General features: G+C 40.9%; 1 protein-coding gene across 2 annotated transcripts; it reads right to left on the minus strand.

Moving 5' to 3' along the window:
* Window positions 1–834: 834 nt before the first annotated feature.
* sfpq (splicing factor proline/glutamine-rich) lies at window positions 835–18,360 on the minus strand. Of its 2 annotated transcripts, XR_011596540.1 has the most exons (11): window positions 17,554–17,842; window positions 16,453–16,754; window positions 15,921–16,016; window positions 15,435–15,631; window positions 14,741–14,825; window positions 14,420–14,534; window positions 13,236–13,272; window positions 12,183–12,328; window positions 2,524–2,577; window positions 1,868–2,022; window positions 835–938 (listed from the first exon to the last, which is right to left on the minus strand). XR_011596540.1 is itself a non-coding variant. In XM_070899197.1 (9 exons), the coding sequence occupies exons 1-9, from the start codon at window positions 18,202–18,204 to the stop codon at window positions 9,486–9,488; spliced, it is 1,764 nt and encodes a 587-aa protein (XP_070755298.1). In that variant the 5' UTR covers window positions 18,205–18,360; the 3' UTR covers window positions 9,112–9,485. The 2 variants fall into 2 exon arrangements, 1 of the variants encoding a protein (XP_070755298.1); XM_070899197.1 differs by lacking the exons at window positions 835–938; window positions 1,868–2,022; window positions 2,524–2,577 and adding an exon at window positions 9,112–9,620 and having other exon boundaries at window positions 17,554–18,360.
* Window positions 18,361–19,116: the final 756 nt, after the last annotated feature.

Here is a 19,116-nt window from a genome sequence, read left to right on the forward strand (position 1 = left end):
AATGCCGTTGAATGTCAATGGGCGGTGGTTAAGACTCTGGCATGTTGGAGTCATTGCCTGGCACGTGTGGCGTGAATGTTACTTGCCACTTATCAGCCCAAGCCTGAATGCTGTCCAGGTCTTGCTGCATGTGAACACAGATGCTTCATTATTTAAGGAGTTGTGAATGGCAAGTGTTGTCCTTTGTTTCTATCTTAGCAATTGCAGAAGTCAACAGCACTCCATGACCATCTTTACTGAAATCACATCTAAAATCATACTGGTTAAATTATTCTAAGTAGTGCATAGGAGAGCCATACTCACTGGCTAATAAGGAATGATCAGTATAGGTTTTACCAAACAGTTTTGCAACGCAAGGAATATCTATTAATCTGGTATTTATAATGACTATTTACCACTAGCCAACCGTATGCGAGAGAAATTCTAATCCACCATAATTTTACAAGCTGCTCCCCCTCAGGTTGTGCTGGGGTACAGTTTTAGTCACCGACCACTACCTCAATCAAGTGGCCTTTATTGATGGGAGCTTCAATTGGTAGATTAGAGAATTAGAAGGCTTCACAGTGGAACTTCATCTGTCCTCACCAAAGAGACCACCAGAAAGCAACCAGCAACTATGGGTGTTGATGGCCTGACTAGATCAGGAGTTTAATGAACTCAAAACACAAATTTCAATCAGCAAGAATATGCAGCTGCAGATCGATGTGACTAGAGCATGCTGCTCCATTTTCCATAACTGACATTTATATGGAAATGGAATGTTAGTCCTCAGCAGTGCTGAGCACTTTTCTTTATATTCCAGTATATGTAAACACTAAAAATTACAAAGCAAAACTGAGTTAAGATGAATTTTATTTGGAAAGTATAGAATACAGTGATGTCATATGTCTATCCTTGAGGCAATGAATCTTCCCAGTGCTCCTCGCTCATCCAAGATCCTAATGAGAAAAAAATAAAAATAAAATGAGGTCCAAGAGGATTTGTACATTTTAAATACAATCCCCACCACTTATAGCTAGCACATTTGTATGAACATGATTTGCCTGCAGGTCCATCTAATGCTCTGACATGGCAAGTTTAGTTAAGGTTAGTATTTACTCTACCTCTTTTTTGGTTGCAAAGGTGAATGACCTGGATAGAAGTCTAAGGCTGCAAAGAAACTGCCTAGGTGTTTTAGACTTTATGGCTGATGAGCACCACTTTAAAGGCATTTTGTATCCACTGGATGTTGCCACAGCTTTTTACTTTGACCCAAAAGTGCTCGTTAGCAGGGAACATTAAACAGCATATCCAGCCTGATTTAGCAACTTAATTCGTATTATTGCATGATTGTTTATCAGAAATAAACAGAACTAAGACGCTATAACCAGCAGCTTTGAAATTGACGCTAATGCAAAATTGATAGTGGTTATCGTTTTTTTGGCCAATACAAGCACAAATGTTTTACGTGGTGGTGGGCTGTAGACACCACTTTCAGAACCAAAAATGTCGTAATTCAGCCTTGGGCAGTTACTTGAATTTGGTGGTCAGATCAATTGTGCTTGAAATGCTAGATTATAAACACAGATGTACACTCATAAAATCAAGACCCTTATACTTGCAAACTAATTCCATTCATGCCCTCCCAAATCAGCAATTTGCACAACTTACAAGTGCAACACTGTTCCATTCACAAATATGAACATTTTGAAGACAAATATCTGAATTTCATTTAAATCACCTATCTGGCTACTATAAATGTTGATACTTTCACATCCGCAGATCTAGCAACTTAAATATATATTTCTCCATCATATTTTAAGAAAAATTCAAATCAAGATTAACAGTTCTATAGCTGTGCATGCTGAACAAGGCACACAACACCTACATTTCAGAAATATCCTTGAAGACATCAAGTTTGAACCGCTATTCATTGTCCTTCAACTTTGGCACTGTTTTGTATTTGCATCCACCCCAACTTCCTGACTTGTGGTGACTGTGACCAAATGTGAAACATTCTGGTTATGTGACATTATACAGGAGCTGCAAATGAAAACAAAGAAATCAAATTATGCAGCATTACCTTCATTCTAATCACCCAAGTTGCTCAAAATGTGAAAAAAAGATCAACACATTGCTTCACAGCTGAACAGGCTACTTTAGCTAAAAGTGTATTTGGCATTCCCAGTAACTCAGTCCAGTGGTGTAGTACTGAGCCACACAGTATAGCAAGGAACTCTTGTTCTCTATGAAATGCAAGACGGACAGCTGGATGTTTGGAGCAGAGAAAGGGAATAGGATCAGCTTCACCTGCAATAGCCAGAAACCACATTTGAAGGGGGGGGACAACGACTTAGGCAACATAAAAATGACCATAACTCAACCTTGTGGAAAATACCTAGTTTTGTAGCTCAAACATTATCCTTCTTAAGGCCAAGTGGGGAAAAAATACCTGGAAACTATGACCAAATGTCAACTACTTCAAAGCACATTTCTACTTTAGTATTTGGTTTCAAGGAGTGCAAACTGGTAAAAGCCACTTACCTGCACCTTTAATGCATCGACAGCCTTTCAAAATGCATCAAGATCTTTCCAAGCCTAAAGAAAATACATTAAGTTAGTAAGTACTCATAGCTTCCATCTACAACAATTGTGAACTCATTTTACAACATCCCCACAGAGCTCAGGTTACATTAGAAAATCTTGCCATGCTAGTCTAGCCCAGTTGTAGATCTGGAATAGAAAAGCTGACGGAAGCCCCAACAGCCTCAGTGGTGCTGTGTGACCATCAAGAATAGGAGCTGAAGGCAAGAGATAAGGACATCTACCATTACATTCAAACTGAAATGCATCAGTGGTTCAGCCAGTAAAGTACCAGTATACTTTATACTGACTAGTCTGGACAGCCCCAAAGAAAAGGTGCAAAATAAGCATGTGTGCTTTAAGTCACGCTTCACCTAGGCTAGTACAGCATTGTGCAAAATAGTCTCAGCAGAGGGTTAGAACAACTTTTAGATTAATAATTCTAAAGCTTTGGACAGGTCAATGAAAAATTGACCAAGCTGGCACAGAAAAATGCCCATTCAGGCATGCGTGCATATAAGGGAAATTACACTCATCTTAGAACACATGATTCTAACCTGTTTGCAACACTGAAAGACATACACCACATATCCCTATTATGTTCTGGCATCACTCTCCTGAACAGATGTTCAAGTCTAAAATTGAGGCCAAATTGCACTGGAAAAGCTCAGTCACGTACAAGAGAATTGAGATGGAACACAGTGCAGACACTTCACTACCAAGTTTCAGATCCTAATTGCAAGTCCAGTGTAACACAAGATGAAAAAGATCACCATTTTGGCTCCAGGGACAAGCCACTGATGGCTTTCACAAGAAAAAACATTACTTTGCTCGATCTGCACACACTACTAAAATTTCTTTGACATAACAGGCCAGTATGTCTCCCAAAATGTAATACAAAAGTGATCCAACATTACAGGTCCAAAGTCCACAGCAAGAGTTGATCTTGCAGTCAAGACTTGTGGAACAAACTGCCACCAGAGAACACTGCAATTTACAGATTGAAGGACCTCTGTCAAAATCACAGCATTGCAGCAGGACAAAGGACTCTAAAATGGTTGCGGATCTGAACACAATCAGGTCCTGGACCATGATTTTCACATCTCTTCCACCCAGTTCTAAGCCAACTTTACAGCAACTTATTTCATCCAAAGCAGTCACCAGCAAGACCAACATTCTAATACGTTGACCGAGTGTTTCCCTCCCTTTTCAGGTGTATGGGATTAAATTGCCACACATACACAAGCTTGCCCAAAAGCCCTCTTCACTATGTCATACCCAATACTGAGTGTGTGGTGAATCATTTGTTTGATTAGTGGGAAACAGAAGTCATCTTATTGCTCTTACTGGATTGATTAACAAGCTTCATTTGCTGATTAGTTCATTAATAAAAATCTACTTTAGCTGAAGAAAGCAAGCAAGCCCAAAGCAATGTGATTCAGCTATGACCCATTTCAGTTATATTTATACAGAATCGGGTTTTTACTGCTGCCAGTCAGAAGCCTGAACAGCCAAACAAATGGGCATAGATCAAATCAAAGCCTGGTGCAAGGACTTATTTTCTACCACAGGAGATATTTGTGCTTTTCACTCATTTCCAGATACACTAAAATCCACAGAGCTGAAGTAGTGGAAGTGTATCACGTTTACAGTAATTATGATCCTTCACTACATATAAAAGTCAGTATTCTTAAAAATCTGCTGTACCGATCAATAGTAGATCTTCCGAGACTTAAGTATGGTGCACAAGTTCTGATCTTGGAGAATTTAGGTCAGATAACTCAACAGCCGAGGTAGATGATGGTATGGTCATTACAAAGCTGGCTTGGTAAAAACAAAAATAAACAAATCCTCTATACTCCAGATTAGACAAATTACAGGAGATAAACCCAAATACAATAAATCGCCATGTAATAGGGGTGTGCATTTTTGAGGATAGTGGGTCTGGCAAAGGTTCATCAAGAGCAAGTAGGATGAGAGTGAATGTTTCTAATACCCACCACAATTCCCAAACAGGCAAAGTTACCATTTCATTCTATACAATGCAGACAATTGCCTCCCCCCAACATAATTACATTTGCCAAACTAAGTGGCATTCAAGCTATGGTGCTAAATGGTCCATAGTACATTTATTGTCCATCTCTATATATATATCACATGCTGCTGCTTCATAGATGTTCTTGGCAAAGTGTAGTGTATATAAAAAGGCAAGTTTAAAAGCCAAACTACAACCTTCCTATTCACAGTCTAAGTCACATAACTGCTTTTTTTTGAAGTCAAAAAGGTACAATAGAAGACAGAAGGCGCATCTACCCATTGTTGACTATTCACAGGTGCCATCGAAGTCTCAATGCTGTGGTACAGCAGTATTCAAAACTGCACACACTAGCTGTACATCATTTGGGCCATTATACAACACTGATACCAGTCATTATTCACCACTAACACACGGCCCAACCACTAAAAGTGCTGCACTGTAATTCCACTGTCAGAAGGGTGATGCCGGAATCATTTTACTCATCTTTAAAGAAATTACGAAAGACATTTATCTTTTAACAAGTTATTTGTACATACCTGTATGCAGTCTGTATTGTGCACCGCAGAACAAGCAGGAATACTATTCTCCAGGTCTTACTGCCCAATCCCATTTGCAGTACTACAGATCCTCAATGTAATGTATTGCAGACAAGCTGACTGTATTTATTCACTGGAGAGCGGCATTACTTGCAAGGGTGCAGCACAATTGGCTGCCAGCAGCCGCTTGCTGGCTTGTAACTCAGATGCGTTGCCATGTAACCTGAGAATCTGAAACTGTTATAATTGCCACTGAAGAATACTGGGGAAGACAAGTTATTTCAATTTGTGCCCAGGCTTACTGGGCATTGCAAAATTCAGCACCTAAATGCCAAAACGGCAACAGCTAAACCTCCCTTTATGTGTGTCCAGATTAGCTGATACCATAAACCAAGTTCATAGACATGAAATACAGCTATAAAAATAAAAGTGGGCCCTTCATTTAAGTTAGGATTATAATTAGGATGGTGTTTGCTCATTAATTTCAAAACTGTACAGCATTTAAAAAATGCAATGCTTCCCTAAAATCATACCCTAAGCAACTTTAAGTGCAGTATTTTGAATGAGTTGCGTGTATTCCAAAATTTATATAAAAAGGGCATTTCAAAAGGTATGCTTGCGCAGCCCTAAGTAGCTGGTAAAATCCCCAAAACAGGTGTACTAATTTAAAAACTGTCCACAAGACTAGCTACAAATACGATCACAAAACTATGAAGTCCACCAAGCTCGCTTTCAGGTTTAATAAGGTGGAACCTTAGGTTATCACCTCCACCTGAATATGCCAAAATCTACTTGAATTATTGTGGAACCCATGTTCAAATGCAGCAATTCTGCCAAGGGAATGGAAATAAAGTTACTGCAAGTTTGAAAAGGGCAGCAAACAGCAAGCCAGAGCAGTTGCTCATTCAAACCCACATGAGCTCACCTTATCAACTTAACAGTTGCAGGCTTATTTTGCCAGAAGGCAAATTTTCATTATTTGCAAATTCAATGGACAAAATACTAGATTCCATACCAAAGAATTGTTTAAACAAAAATGATCTTGAATGTCAGCAGAAAATTAATCCTGGTTCAAATCAATGCAAGGCAATCAGCATTAAGCAGCTTTAAAACCCACCATCCCAGAATTTAGAATAAAACATGTCCGATCCTTGACTGCAATATTTGCTCACTAATTTCAACCCTTAATTTAAGAATGATTTTGAATAATAAAATTAGTTGCCCTGTCACTGGAAAACAGCATCTATAGACCATGTAAAAATTGTATAAGTGTTTTTATGTTCAAACCCCCCACACCCCCCCCCCCCATCCCACACAAATAAGTTTTAACACTTACCATTATCACAATGCTAAAGCAGCAATTATTTGTTGGCACTGCATGTTACTGCTTGGTTTCCAGTTACCCATTGAAGCTGTTCAGCTTCTATAGGCAGAAGATACAGAAGTCGCGTTCTGGTAGTCCAGGTATCCTGATGCAAATTCATTCCTATTGAGCGCATCTGCATCTCCCAGATCTTGCTACTGGTTTCCAATCATTGTGATTGTGATTTTCCAATCAGCCATTCACGAACTCAAAATCGGACCAAATTTTCAACACAAAAACTTTAGGTCAAACTTTCACAAGTTATCAGTTAGGCCCATGCTGGATCGGTAGATTTAAAAAACGTTGTAGATTATTAACTGTAGATCTTTCAGAGAACATCTTTCACCAGATACATAGTCCATTAAAAAAAACTAAAAAGCAGGCGACTGTTCAGGACTCTGTCGCGTTTAAGATCCTGTCCCAATTTTACATCAACCTCTCTGGTAGAACTGGAAATGCCATATACAGGAACATTTCATAAGAAAAGATTCCCAAATCTAGATAAGTTTCCATGAATAGTGCTTTGATGTTGACAGTGATGCAAAAGGACCAAGCACTAAATATTAAGTTGAGAGTCAACACTACAAGAATAGTTTTCCTGGGTATGTTAACTACATGCTGGGTACATGGTTTTGCATGCCTTACTGCATTGACCTCTCCATCACTACGCCATTTCTACTACCATTACTCAATTTGCAGAGTATAGCAATTTTGAACTGGGATACTGCCACCCCAGATTTCTTGCTGTATATCTTACAAGACCCAATGTATTGGTTTACAGGCCTAGCACTCAAACTCATTTATCTGGGATGTGGAGCAATCTGGCATTACTGCAGTTAATGGCCATCACACTTAACATCCGAGTGGCACTTCAAGCCAGACAACTAATTCCATTTTGCAGCAAGCAACATAGGAACTTCAATTCGTCACTGAACAGTACTGTGTACAGATTTGCTGTATTGCAAAGCATTAAGTTTTAATAGACTTAATGGACTTACGGGACAGGTGGAACAGTTTTAAGCTCACCACCGCATTGTCCACCAAGATTGAGATTCAGTACAGCTTGAAAGTCGAGTATTACCAAATGTTTTAGTTGGGACAAGCTAGTTATTTTTGTATTGCCTGAAGTCAATTCTGGAACAATACTGTGGCAATAATTTTTAATTGTGTTCAAGGTGAGCATCAATATCTAGAGAATTCTATTCTGCGATCAGCATTGCATACACCACCACAGTGAGGCCCAACAGTTCAGCTTTAACCAGATGTGTCACTGTAGTGAGGATGCACAAATCAGACAGATGTCAAATCACAGCAAAACAGATAGCTTGTGAAACTGACTACATTCACAAAGTCTGAAAGGAAAACTTCCTCCCCTTCCAAACCCAAGGAAAGTGGCAACAAAAATATCTGAATGCCCATTGCAAATCGAAAGGCAAAAATGCAGTACATTCCTACACTAGCAACTGGCTCAATGAATGCACGAAGTACTGAGCCAGAGACCAAAAATCTCATTCAATCCCTAGGCTGTGCCAATCAATGTAGCTGATCTCAGCCAATAGTAGGGCACTTCTATGGGGGTTCAGCATCCATGGGCTGAGAAGGGAAATACTGGCAGCCAGGGCTCCTGATCACTATCCAATGACCCTTAATGAAAAACATTGTGTGCTGGTGAAATCAGGCTTGGCTCCAAGGTTAAACAGCTTCACCACAATCTAGGTTCACATGAAAAAGTCACTTGGAATGATGCACAGATCACTGCTGGTAAACATAGATCCTCAGCACGAATCATCTTCAGACGAGAAAGTTGCAATAAGTTGAGAACAGTGGGAGAAGGAAGAAACAAATTTGAAATACAGGCGTGCTTTGCATGAAGCAGTCAAAACACATTTAACATCTTTTTTGAAGTACTAGCTGCAACATAACCTTCCTTCTCTCCCCAATACCCATTTTAGAACATGCAAACCTCCAAGTTAATTAGAATCTCCGTAAGTCAGTAACATTTTGTCAGTGGACTTCATTCCCACCCCAGCATAGACTGGATTTGTCTGCAGACTCAGACTGCCACAAAGACTTCTGGGAAGAAAAGAAAACTTTTACAAAATACTCATTAAGACAATGTTAACAGTCCAGCCTGTATCCAAAACTAGAACCACGAAAACAAGATTCATTTTGAAAGCAAAGCAAAGCTCCTATTTAACAAAATCAGATTAGGTGGCAATTCGGATATAAATAGATCCAGACATTTCAACGCCTCTAGTTTTTTAAAAAAAAGCAGTAAGATCTCTTTGCAAGACCTAGTTGCCCATGTGGAAATTAGACACCAATTGTGTACTTTGGCCAGATTCAATTTAAATTAAAATAATTGTCAGATCTCAGGCCAAAAAAATTGGTTCAACTTAAACATAAAGATACATAACCATGACAACTGCCAATTTTGTTTTCAGTGCACTTAATTCTCATTGAATTCTTACCTTCAACAACTTTAATAAGTGGTACACAAGAGTTTGCAAAAGGTAGTAAATGCAACACTTGGTCTCACTTATGGAAGCAGACAAGTTACCATAACTATGCTGCGACTTTTCTTGTGGTTAAAAACAACTCGTTTCAAATCATTAACACTATGAATGGGTTTTAATTTAAAAAGACGCACCAAAATACAGAATGCCACCATTTCAAAATAGGCATTTTAGCCTACACAATTTAACATGCTTCCAGAACGATTCAGAACAAAAAATACATGGAGCATACTTTCTAGAGATTTAATGGCACTTCAGGATGCCATTTGCACTATCACTGTTGCTTGACATAATTCAACATTCACAATGTGCCAGCGTGAATTGTTACAGTTTACAAAGTTTAGTCAATACACAAATCTAAATAGGCATAAAATGCAACTTTGCCACCAACTAAAAAACGTAAGAATGAAGAGTTCATGTCTAAATGAAAGACCGTATCTGGAATGCACACTACAGAAGGGCTATGAATTCTAGTATCTAGGCTTCTTGTTAGCTGCTTCATATTCTTCTCTCCCTCTACCAAAACTAGGCCCAGTAGGCCCCATAGGACGGGGGGGTTGAGCATTCATTGGACCTGGGGCTCCCTGTCCAAAGCGGTCATTACGCTATTGGAAGAGATTTTAAAGTTCATCATACATGGTAGCATTCAATGTCCATATAAGTTGCACGTTACAAAGTGAGTAAAATGTGTAACATTAGGTCAGGGAAGACATCCGCAGTCAATGTTCGTCGATTACAACCAGGAATGGGGCGATCCACAGGTACCAGGCACATAAAAAGAAAAAAAGAGGGCAAGTTGTTCATTAGTTTACTGACCGGTACATGGAGGAATCCATGGTGGATATAATCGACCCATGACTTGTGATAACTTAAGAACAGTGGCTATTCTGCTTGTAGTGCAAGCAAACCACTATTACCAACACAGGGATGCATTTTAATATGCACAAGTTTGATACGGGTTAATAGATACCTTTTCATTATCATTACAATCTCCACATCATGCAGTTTCAGAGATGCAGAGCTTTAACACTTCAAGTTAAATAGCCTCTGCCCTTAATGGAAGTCACAAGTAACCACCGACTTATTCCCACCCCCTATTTCCCCATTTAATGCAATCTGACTAATGAGCCAGTATTGTAGTACATGCTCTGCAGAGTTTTCAGCCAAGCAGTAATCTATCAGCTGCTTTGTGCCAGTTTTATGCCAGTACAAAACTAGTTTGGCATGATGGCCCAAGAACAAGTTTTCCACCTTTGCTATCAATGGAAAGGAAAGTCAATCTTTCTGAGATGGTTTGTCCTTTGCAACATCTTGGTTTAAAGTAACAATGTTGTAGAACCTTCACTACACTGAAAATTCCTATTTAAGGAGGCAAACTAAAATTTAAAATCACAACACAGCACAAGTACTACAACACTGGATCAGCGTTCAAGATTACCTGGGTAAAATGCAATATTCTACAAAACATTACACCCATTAAGTGCATGAGAATTACCAGGACATTTTCCTCAATTTTAAAATGCCTAACTCAATTTTACCACTTGCACAGTACACCTCATAAGGTTGGAGGGTAGGCAAGTGGGTTTGCCATGACCAATGGCACACTGCTGTGCTAAGGGGAGGACAACTGATAATCCTTCCTCACTTCACTCCCCAAGGAGCAAGTTATTGTCACAAGGCAGTCCAACTAAGTGCTGAGAGATACTGTCACAAGACCAACAGAAGGCTTTGAAGCAAGTCTCAAAGTATTAATATGGTAGCATTCGTTAGCTAGTCACAAATAGTGATTATCCCATTGAATCAAGACAGTTTTCAGGACCCATGATTTTCTTTTAAAACCCTGGTTATTAATCCGATAATTGTTATTGATAACCTAAACAACATGTGCTCAGCTCCCTCCCCACTTGCCACCTGACTCAGTTTTCCACGGTAAACCAAGAAGTTCATATCCACTGTACTAGTATTTGAAGATGCAGGAAAATAAGATTAGATAGCTACAGTTGAACAGCTTAAACTGGGACAGGTGCAGTGGGACAGTTGGCATTCTCCTACACTGTAATTTCTATGACTATGTCCATTTTAAAAATGGAAGGATCTCAATTTAGAATGGAGTTGCTGTAATTACAATACCTTCTCACTTATTTCAACTATAGCATGTTTTCTTGTAAGCATACGAACAAATGGTTTCAGATTTAGTTTATACTAGCAGTTGCAAATACTAGCCTCTGAAAAGGAAATTTGAATTTTACTTCAACTTCCTGTAGAACTGTTTTGACTAGATAAGAGTAAAACAATCAAACCTATTTGTATCAAAATCTTTACAAACTTTTTTTTCTTAGCACTATTTGAATCTCTGAAGTACCCCATTGGCTACAACCAATCCAAAGTCATCATGAGAACAGTTTCAATCCTGATCTAGATGCAAACAGTCCAGTCATTGCCACCCCCCATATCATCAGTTTGGAAAGTCGAGATTGACCCATTATTTTTTCCTAAAAACCCCATTTGCCTCTCGGCATGGCTGTCCCAAGCACACAAGCTATCAATCCTGCATTGAGTTTGTAAATAAAAATGCCATTTTGGCTGGCAAACCAGGTTAGATAAGCAGGTAGTTATTTCAATACATTTCGACTGCGTGCAATTTGCAAATTGTTGCAATATATGCACGCTTTGATCATTTCACTGGAGCACTTACAAGCTTGTTATGACTACATTGTAACAAAGATTTGACACAGCTAGACATCAGGAGTGACATGACAATCAGACCATGACAGTGATCAGATGGTGAGACGGGAAGCGTCTGATTAGTATCAACTTCGGCAATGATGACCAGATCAACATGTCACAACTAAGTGCACGTTTCTCTGAAATTCTTTAAATCTGAATCCTCCTACACCAAGTCCAAGCTAAAATGCTTTGCTTCCTATGGTAGCCTTATTCAAGCTGCCTCTACAGTTTGCCATTTTGTGCTTTGCTCCATTAACACTTATGCTAAACAAATCAAGTTTTCCTACCCAAAGGGTCATTTAGTTCATAAGTTTTTACAGCTCACTGTTCACGGTTACGGTTCTCTCCCCAGCCCCTCCTTCATAACAGCCACCCACACTCATTTCACTACAACCAAGCCATACATTCAAGCATTCATTCTTAACCACAGTGCGCTTTACCCCCGCCATGTCGCTTGTGCTTCCACTGTTGCCCATCATCTGTCCAGTCATCGTGCTAGGTCCTCCGGGGCTACTCATTGTACTGTGACCTTCATAGCCCATTGCTGTCATTGGTGGGAAACTTTGGTTTGTAGTAGCGTATTGTTCTGAAATGTTAAAGTACGCATTAATCACACTAAGCCTTAACACTTCAATTAGGATAGTGAAGTCAATGATACAGGACAAGTGATTTGCTTCACTTAAGAGCAGAGGCTGTCCTGTATCAAAATGACCACTAGAATAGGTTACCATATTTGCAACACAAGGTTGATTAAAATATCAGCATATGTAACATTCATCTTATTGTTGATAAGCTATATATTGACTGATTACAATGTAGGAAATGTATCTTAAATTTACTGTCATAAATCCATAGCAAATTTGACAGTATTAACACACAATGTGGCAAATTCAAAAGTTTCTACAGCAGTGTCATCAAAACCTCGCCTTTATGCTTTTAACAAGTGGAAGGAAGCGGGTTTCATTACAGCTTAGAGTAACAGACGAGTCCTCATGTTTATATACATGTAGCTAATTAGAGCATTTTCTATACATCATCTCATTCACGTCACTTGTCTACAATTCAGTACATTTGCAGAGATCAGGTAGCAACAGATCTTTCATGATCTTGCTCACTGAGTTGGACAAAATTGTTTTATAATGGGGGTTGCAATAGTTTGAGGAAGTGCATGCCATACAAGTTTATTTTATTGGACAGATATGATAATTACCATCGAGCATGCAAAAATTCATGAGTTGGGCCAACAAAAGACCTTTTAAACCTATTAAGAGGCAAGTACTTAAGACATGGAAAGGACAGGCCAAATCAGTGAAGTCATTTGTTTAAAACAGAAATGCCTAACCCTTTAAATTACAGCTACAAGCTGCTTCAATCAGGCTATTCAAATGTAAAATTATTGAAATTATAACCACATTCTCAACAAGTTCAAAATTTAACCTTTCATAGGAAAGACATTATTCATAAATCCATGAACAAAATAATTTGCATCTTACCCGCCATTCCTCCAGCCATGCGCATTTCACGTTCTCTCTGAAGGGGAAATAAAATTCAGCAGTGAATACAAGTGGAAACCTTCAACCTACTGTCAGCTTGAATGAATGGTTCAGACTCAAGCAGCTGATCAGACCAAGTTCAATCCTCAATCTGATACATTCGCACATTTGAGGGCAGTCACAAGTTGAGGCCAACTGTAAAACTACAATAGGGTGAAGCAGAAACGGGTGTATGGAATAACTCATGCTGCAAGTTAGATGACAAAGAGCAGTTGTAATCTTTCTTCCCACCCCCATACCAACCAGCTAGCTGACACTGCCTAGATTCAGACAGCTACTGGTGCCAAGTACCACACCCACAATATTGTACTGGAGTGATTTTTTAAAAAATGGAAAAATGCACTACACCCACATCTGCCCAAATGTAAACCATCAATTCAAACGGAAACAGGTCTAATTTTAATGTTGCAATATATGCAAATTAGTCATGTATACATAATTTCATTAAAATTGACTGGATTGCAAGGGAACTGTCTAGGCACACAAATTATGTAATTTAACAGACTGGCACGGTGACAGTATGCATTGGTCAACGAAGGTATCCAGTAATACTAAACAACCAAAGATGTAGCATGCAACTGATGAATGAGGATTAAATATGCATCTGTACTTCATAAGTAGGTGACACTACATTAAGGGGACGTGACTGCTGCCACTGAGGTGGTTCATGAAGAGCCAAGTCATAAATAAAGGTACATAATTCTCTGAAGAATTTGAAAATCCACAACTGACAAAATTAAAATCTCATTAAGTATTTTAATTTCAAAATGCTCTTTGAATACTAGCAAACAAGAATGGAACTCAATAATTCCTCATTTCAATGGTAATTCAAAATGGAGACCTGCTCAAAACTCATTGTAAATTAGCACCCCAGGATATGTAGTGGCTAAAGCTTTGTAGTTACACCAAGTTTAGCATCAGCACAAAGTGCCTCAATGTACTTTGATCTAGAGTTCAGATGCAACCTGTAGTTATTTCAGTTTGTTATTTTTTTTTTAAGTGACAGTGAACTTTTACCTAATCTACACATGGAGACTGCAAATTCCAATGCCCATTGCTTAGCTAGCCTCCAATAAGCCTGAAAACTCAGACTGGCTAAGCATCCATCATTTAACGAAACTCACTGGATCCATGTATCCCATTCGGAAGTTCTCCTCCCTCTGGCGCCTCATCATCTCCTCCTTTTCCCGTTGCCGCATCAGCATTTCCTCCTCCCTTCTACGGCGCTCTTCCTCCTGCCTGGTAGATTTAGTTCAAACCGCAGGAGTGTTAATTTGATAGTTTATAAAGAATCTGGGAAAGTTTCAATGACAGTACAATAATCCAAGCTAAATAATAGAATGCCAACGTCGCCAGGACTAATCCATTTCAAATATCAAAAAAATCAGCTCCGAGCAGCATTGCAATTTCACATGAAACTACAGAATTCAAAAAAGGATTCTTACCTCAATTCTAGCTGCTTACGTTTCTGAACTTCTTGACTGTGGAGTTCCTCCATGCGCCGAAGCTCTTCTTGACGCCGCATGAGATCTGTATAAAAATGTACACAAGTTTCTTGAAATACTGCTATCCTATTGGCACAGCAGTGGCCAAAGCAATTTTACTTCCTGTCCACACCACTACACAAAATTTGAGTTCAGCTTACTTGTGCAGAAAGCACTATTTGCCAAACTCCTGTACCAACTAAAGAATCTGGGAAAGTTTCAATGACAGTACACAATAGCTACACAATAGAATGCCAATGCCACCAGGACTAATCCATTTCAATTATCAATAAAATCAATAAACTATTCTCAACCCCCCCACCCCCCATCCCATTACAAACAGCAGGAAATGCACAATCTCAAGTCAAGAACTCAGGATTGACTATCTTATAAAAGCATGGGGATAGGACTTCCAGTAGGAAATTATTGCACACAAAATCTGGATAAAATTGCAAGCTAATATAATTGCATTGATAAAGAAACCCTGCAACTTCCAAGTGTCAATTATTGGGTCAACCTGCTCAAATTAAAACCAATGTTTAATTTACCCCGCATTATGGACAGTTTGTAGCATTGGAAATGCCAGGACTCATTTCAGTACTATGACTGCACTCAAGTGTTGTTGCCATATTCAAATAATTTCCTACAAATTTACCCTGTCTCAGCAACATTGCTTGGTGTTCATGATATGCATCTTCCATTTCATTTTCCAGCTTATCTCTGGCCTCTCTCATATTCTTTTCCACTTGATCTCTTTGTTGTTTTTCCATTTCATCAAGAGACTTCCATCTTTGGGAATACTCAAACTCAAATGTTCCATGCTGGGCAAAACGAGGAGGATGCTCCCTTTCTCTGCAGAAAAATGCATTGACTCATTCAACAATCTTACAACTTTGTTATCTATTTTCAATTGCTCAATAATGCATTCGATTTCTTTATAAAGTCTCATTTTGCAGAGAACTGATGTGTGAAATGCACATGGGAAAAATTCAGATCTCCAGGCAAATTGGAGAATTATGACAAATTTCTTCTGGTCTGAAACAGTTTTACACTTGAATCCAATTCTAACTCACTAACCGTTTAAAGATCAAACCCCTACTATTATCCTACATTAATAAGCAAAATTATTTTAAAAACTCACTTTTGATACATTGGATTTCTCTGGGCAAGCTTCTCTGGCAGACCATCCTCATCATCATATTGTTCCATCGGTTCCACAATTACAGGTCGCGGAGACCTACAAGACGATCAGCATTTAAGGATTAAAGTTGACAAGCTTAATTGTTCTCTTTCAGGGTAACTACAGGACAGGTCAGCTACTGACTTTCAGAAAATGTAGCCAGAAACTATGCATTCTCATGTAACAAAATCCAATACACAGCTCCAACACAAAAATATACTATGCTTATATTTAATATTTGCACGAATAATGTCACATGACAATGCTCATTGGTAGATTTTTTATTTTAAAAAGCACTAAGTTGCTGCTGGATGCTGCCGAAGCTACAAAAAAATCCAATTAAATTGTGAAGAATTTGAAAGATTCTTTGCCCTGCTCATGAACAAATTTTGCAATTTACTTCAGTGCAAGGAATTTTGCTTTAAGCGGAATTAAATTTTAAGTTAGCTGCATAACAAGCTACTAAGACAACAAAAAATGGACTATTGCTTACGCTGTTAAGAGGAATACTCCATCGTTGCATCGCTCAAGGGCCTTTCTAGCAGCTGGCTTTGTTGCAAATTCAACTATGCCTTTGCCGGTTGACCTGCCACGATCGTCTACGATTACAATGGCTCTCTCCACCTGACCAAACTGAGAGAAAGCTTCCTCAAGCAGTTCGTTTGAGACATAGGGCGAGAGATTGCGTACAGTCAGAGCTGCGGAGTGCGTGGCAAAACGGATACGAAGAGGTCGACCCCTCATGGGTGTATCATCAAGTTCGGCTTTGGCTATTTCAGCCAAGGTTCGACTTTCCTTTGAGAGAAAGACACAAACCTTATGAAAACAGCACATCCTACCCGTTAGTTTTAACAAAAATTACTTCTCCACCGGAGGAAAGCCGATTCAACATACCCTTCCAGGATTAAATTTAAGCAGTTACTTGTGTTTTTTTTAATATATATTTTCAATTTTCCTCAAGTAACAATATATGCATTTTCGCCACACAAAGGAGCATTATAAACAGCAACACGACGAACGCAGAGATCAGATGCTCAAGATAAGATCAGAGCCAAACCAACGCCGAAGGCGCATATTTTTCAATCCGCACGGCACAAGCCTGCCAAGAACACGTGGGGGCAGACGTTGCACCCTTCATTACCGAGACCTGCTGCCGCGACAATCGCTCGGAGCCAACCGTGGGCGGTCGGGTCGTCGTCTCGACTAAAATACTATGCAGTTAGCCAAAAGGGACCCATTTTTCTATCGGTCCCAACACACATCCCAGCAAACCACCCAGTAACTAAACATGCTGCATTTATGTTGGGGGGAGAGGAAGCAGATATACGGAGATGCAATCTTGATGGAAATAAGCTGGGCGCCGTGAATGGAGCGCGATTTGCTCAGCAAAGGCGTGGCAGAGGGGAGAATATGGTCGGGGCGGCGCCATGTTGTAAATCACCAAGCCGCCCGCGGATCAGCGCGCCGCTCTTGCGTGTCCACGCAGCGAGCGCGCCGCCAGATCGCGCGCTGGGGGGGTCCGGGAGCGCGCCCCGCCCGTTGGGGGGGTTGGTGGATGAAACATAGAAAATATGGGCCGCCATTATTCACTCACCAGCCGAATGAAGCCGAAGCCCTTGCCCTTGTTGATGAAGACCTCGCCGGGGTCGCCGTACTTGTCGAAGAGCCGCTTGAAGTCGTCCTCACCGATGTCGGCCGGCAGGTTGCCGACGAAGAGGCGGCAGCGCTGGGTGTAGGTCTTCTCGCCCGGCTTGCGCAGCAGCGAGAGCTGGGCCCGCAGCACCTCCTGCTCCTGGCGCAGTTCCATCTCCTTCTGTTCGCGCTGCTGGCGGATCGAGCCCTCGGAAGCCGCCTGCTGTTTCCCCCCCTCACCTCCGCCGCCGCCTCCTCCTCCTCCACCACCACCACCCCCACCCCTCGTCGCCGGCGTGGCGGCCTGCGAGGCCGCGGCGTCACCGTTCTTCTTGTCGGCCTCCTGCGCCTTGGCGGCCTGCGCGATGTTTTTCTGAGGCGGCGTTGTCGCCTGCGCGGCCCCGGCCTGGCCGCTCTGCGCCGCCGATGCCGCCGCCGACGACGACGACGACGACGCGGCGGCCGGCTGCTTCAGGCCCTCGGCCGCGTTTCCCGCTCCGTTCGGACGGTTGGGAGCGTTGTTGCGGTTGCTGCTGCCGCCTCCCCGGAACGGCGGGCTCATGCCGCCTCGCCGCTGGAATCCGGTGCGGTTCCTGAAGCGATCTCGGGACATTTTGCTTCCGTCGTGAGGTTTTTTTTTTCAAAGTTTTATTCCGGGATTTTCTTTTAAATTTGCGTCCCCAACCCCACCTCCCGATTAAATTAAACCGACTGCAAAGGTCAACGTGTAGAAGTGTACAAAATGGCGCCGGGTGGGCGCTCGGGCGGGAGCCTCCTCTTTATATACCGCTCCGGAGTCCCGCCGCCCCGGCCCACCGATTGGCTGGCTATGGGCAGCACGTGAACAGCATTTGACAGCCGATTGGCCGCCACGCGTGTCAATCAACAAAACCGAACCGATAGTGGACGCGAGAGGGCCAATCACATTCAATCACTTTCCAGACAAAGGATTGCTTCTTCTGACGGAGGGGGAGGGTTGAGCTTCTTCAAGTGACTTGTCTTTTTGAGAAATGGAGTCTCTTAGTCCTTTCCAGTTAAAGTACAAGACCATTTGATCCACTGAATCTCCTCTCTCCACTTCCCAAACTCTCCCATTGTAGCATCCAGTTGGATTCCTCTTTTTCTCCTTACTGGCAAGTTATTCATCATTTTCTCACCCATTGTGCAGATAAATTCTTACCAATATAGTCCTGCCATTTCTGAATAATCACCTATAGTTTAATCTGCTTACAATGCTAGTACATATTGTATTAAGCCGAATAAACTAAGGGTTTATGGCAACCCAGAACATGAGCCAAAAGCAGCAGCCCTTGAATTCCTGGCCAATTCAACACTGAGAAAGAAAGACTTGCATTTTATATAGTACATTTCACGACCACCAGCCAATGAAGCACTTTTGAAGTCACTGTTGTAATGCTGGAAACACAGCAGTCAATTTGCACTCAGCAAGCTCCCACCATCAGCAATGGGATAGTGACCAGATAATCTGTTTCGTTATGTTGATTGAGGGATAAATATTGGCCAG

This window comes from Pristiophorus japonicus, chromosome 14, assembly GCF_044704955.1.
Source record: "Pristiophorus japonicus isolate sPriJap1 chromosome 14, sPriJap1.hap1, whole genome shotgun sequence".
Classification (NCBI taxonomy): domain Eukaryota; kingdom Metazoa; phylum Chordata; class Chondrichthyes; family Pristiophoridae; genus Pristiophorus; species Pristiophorus japonicus.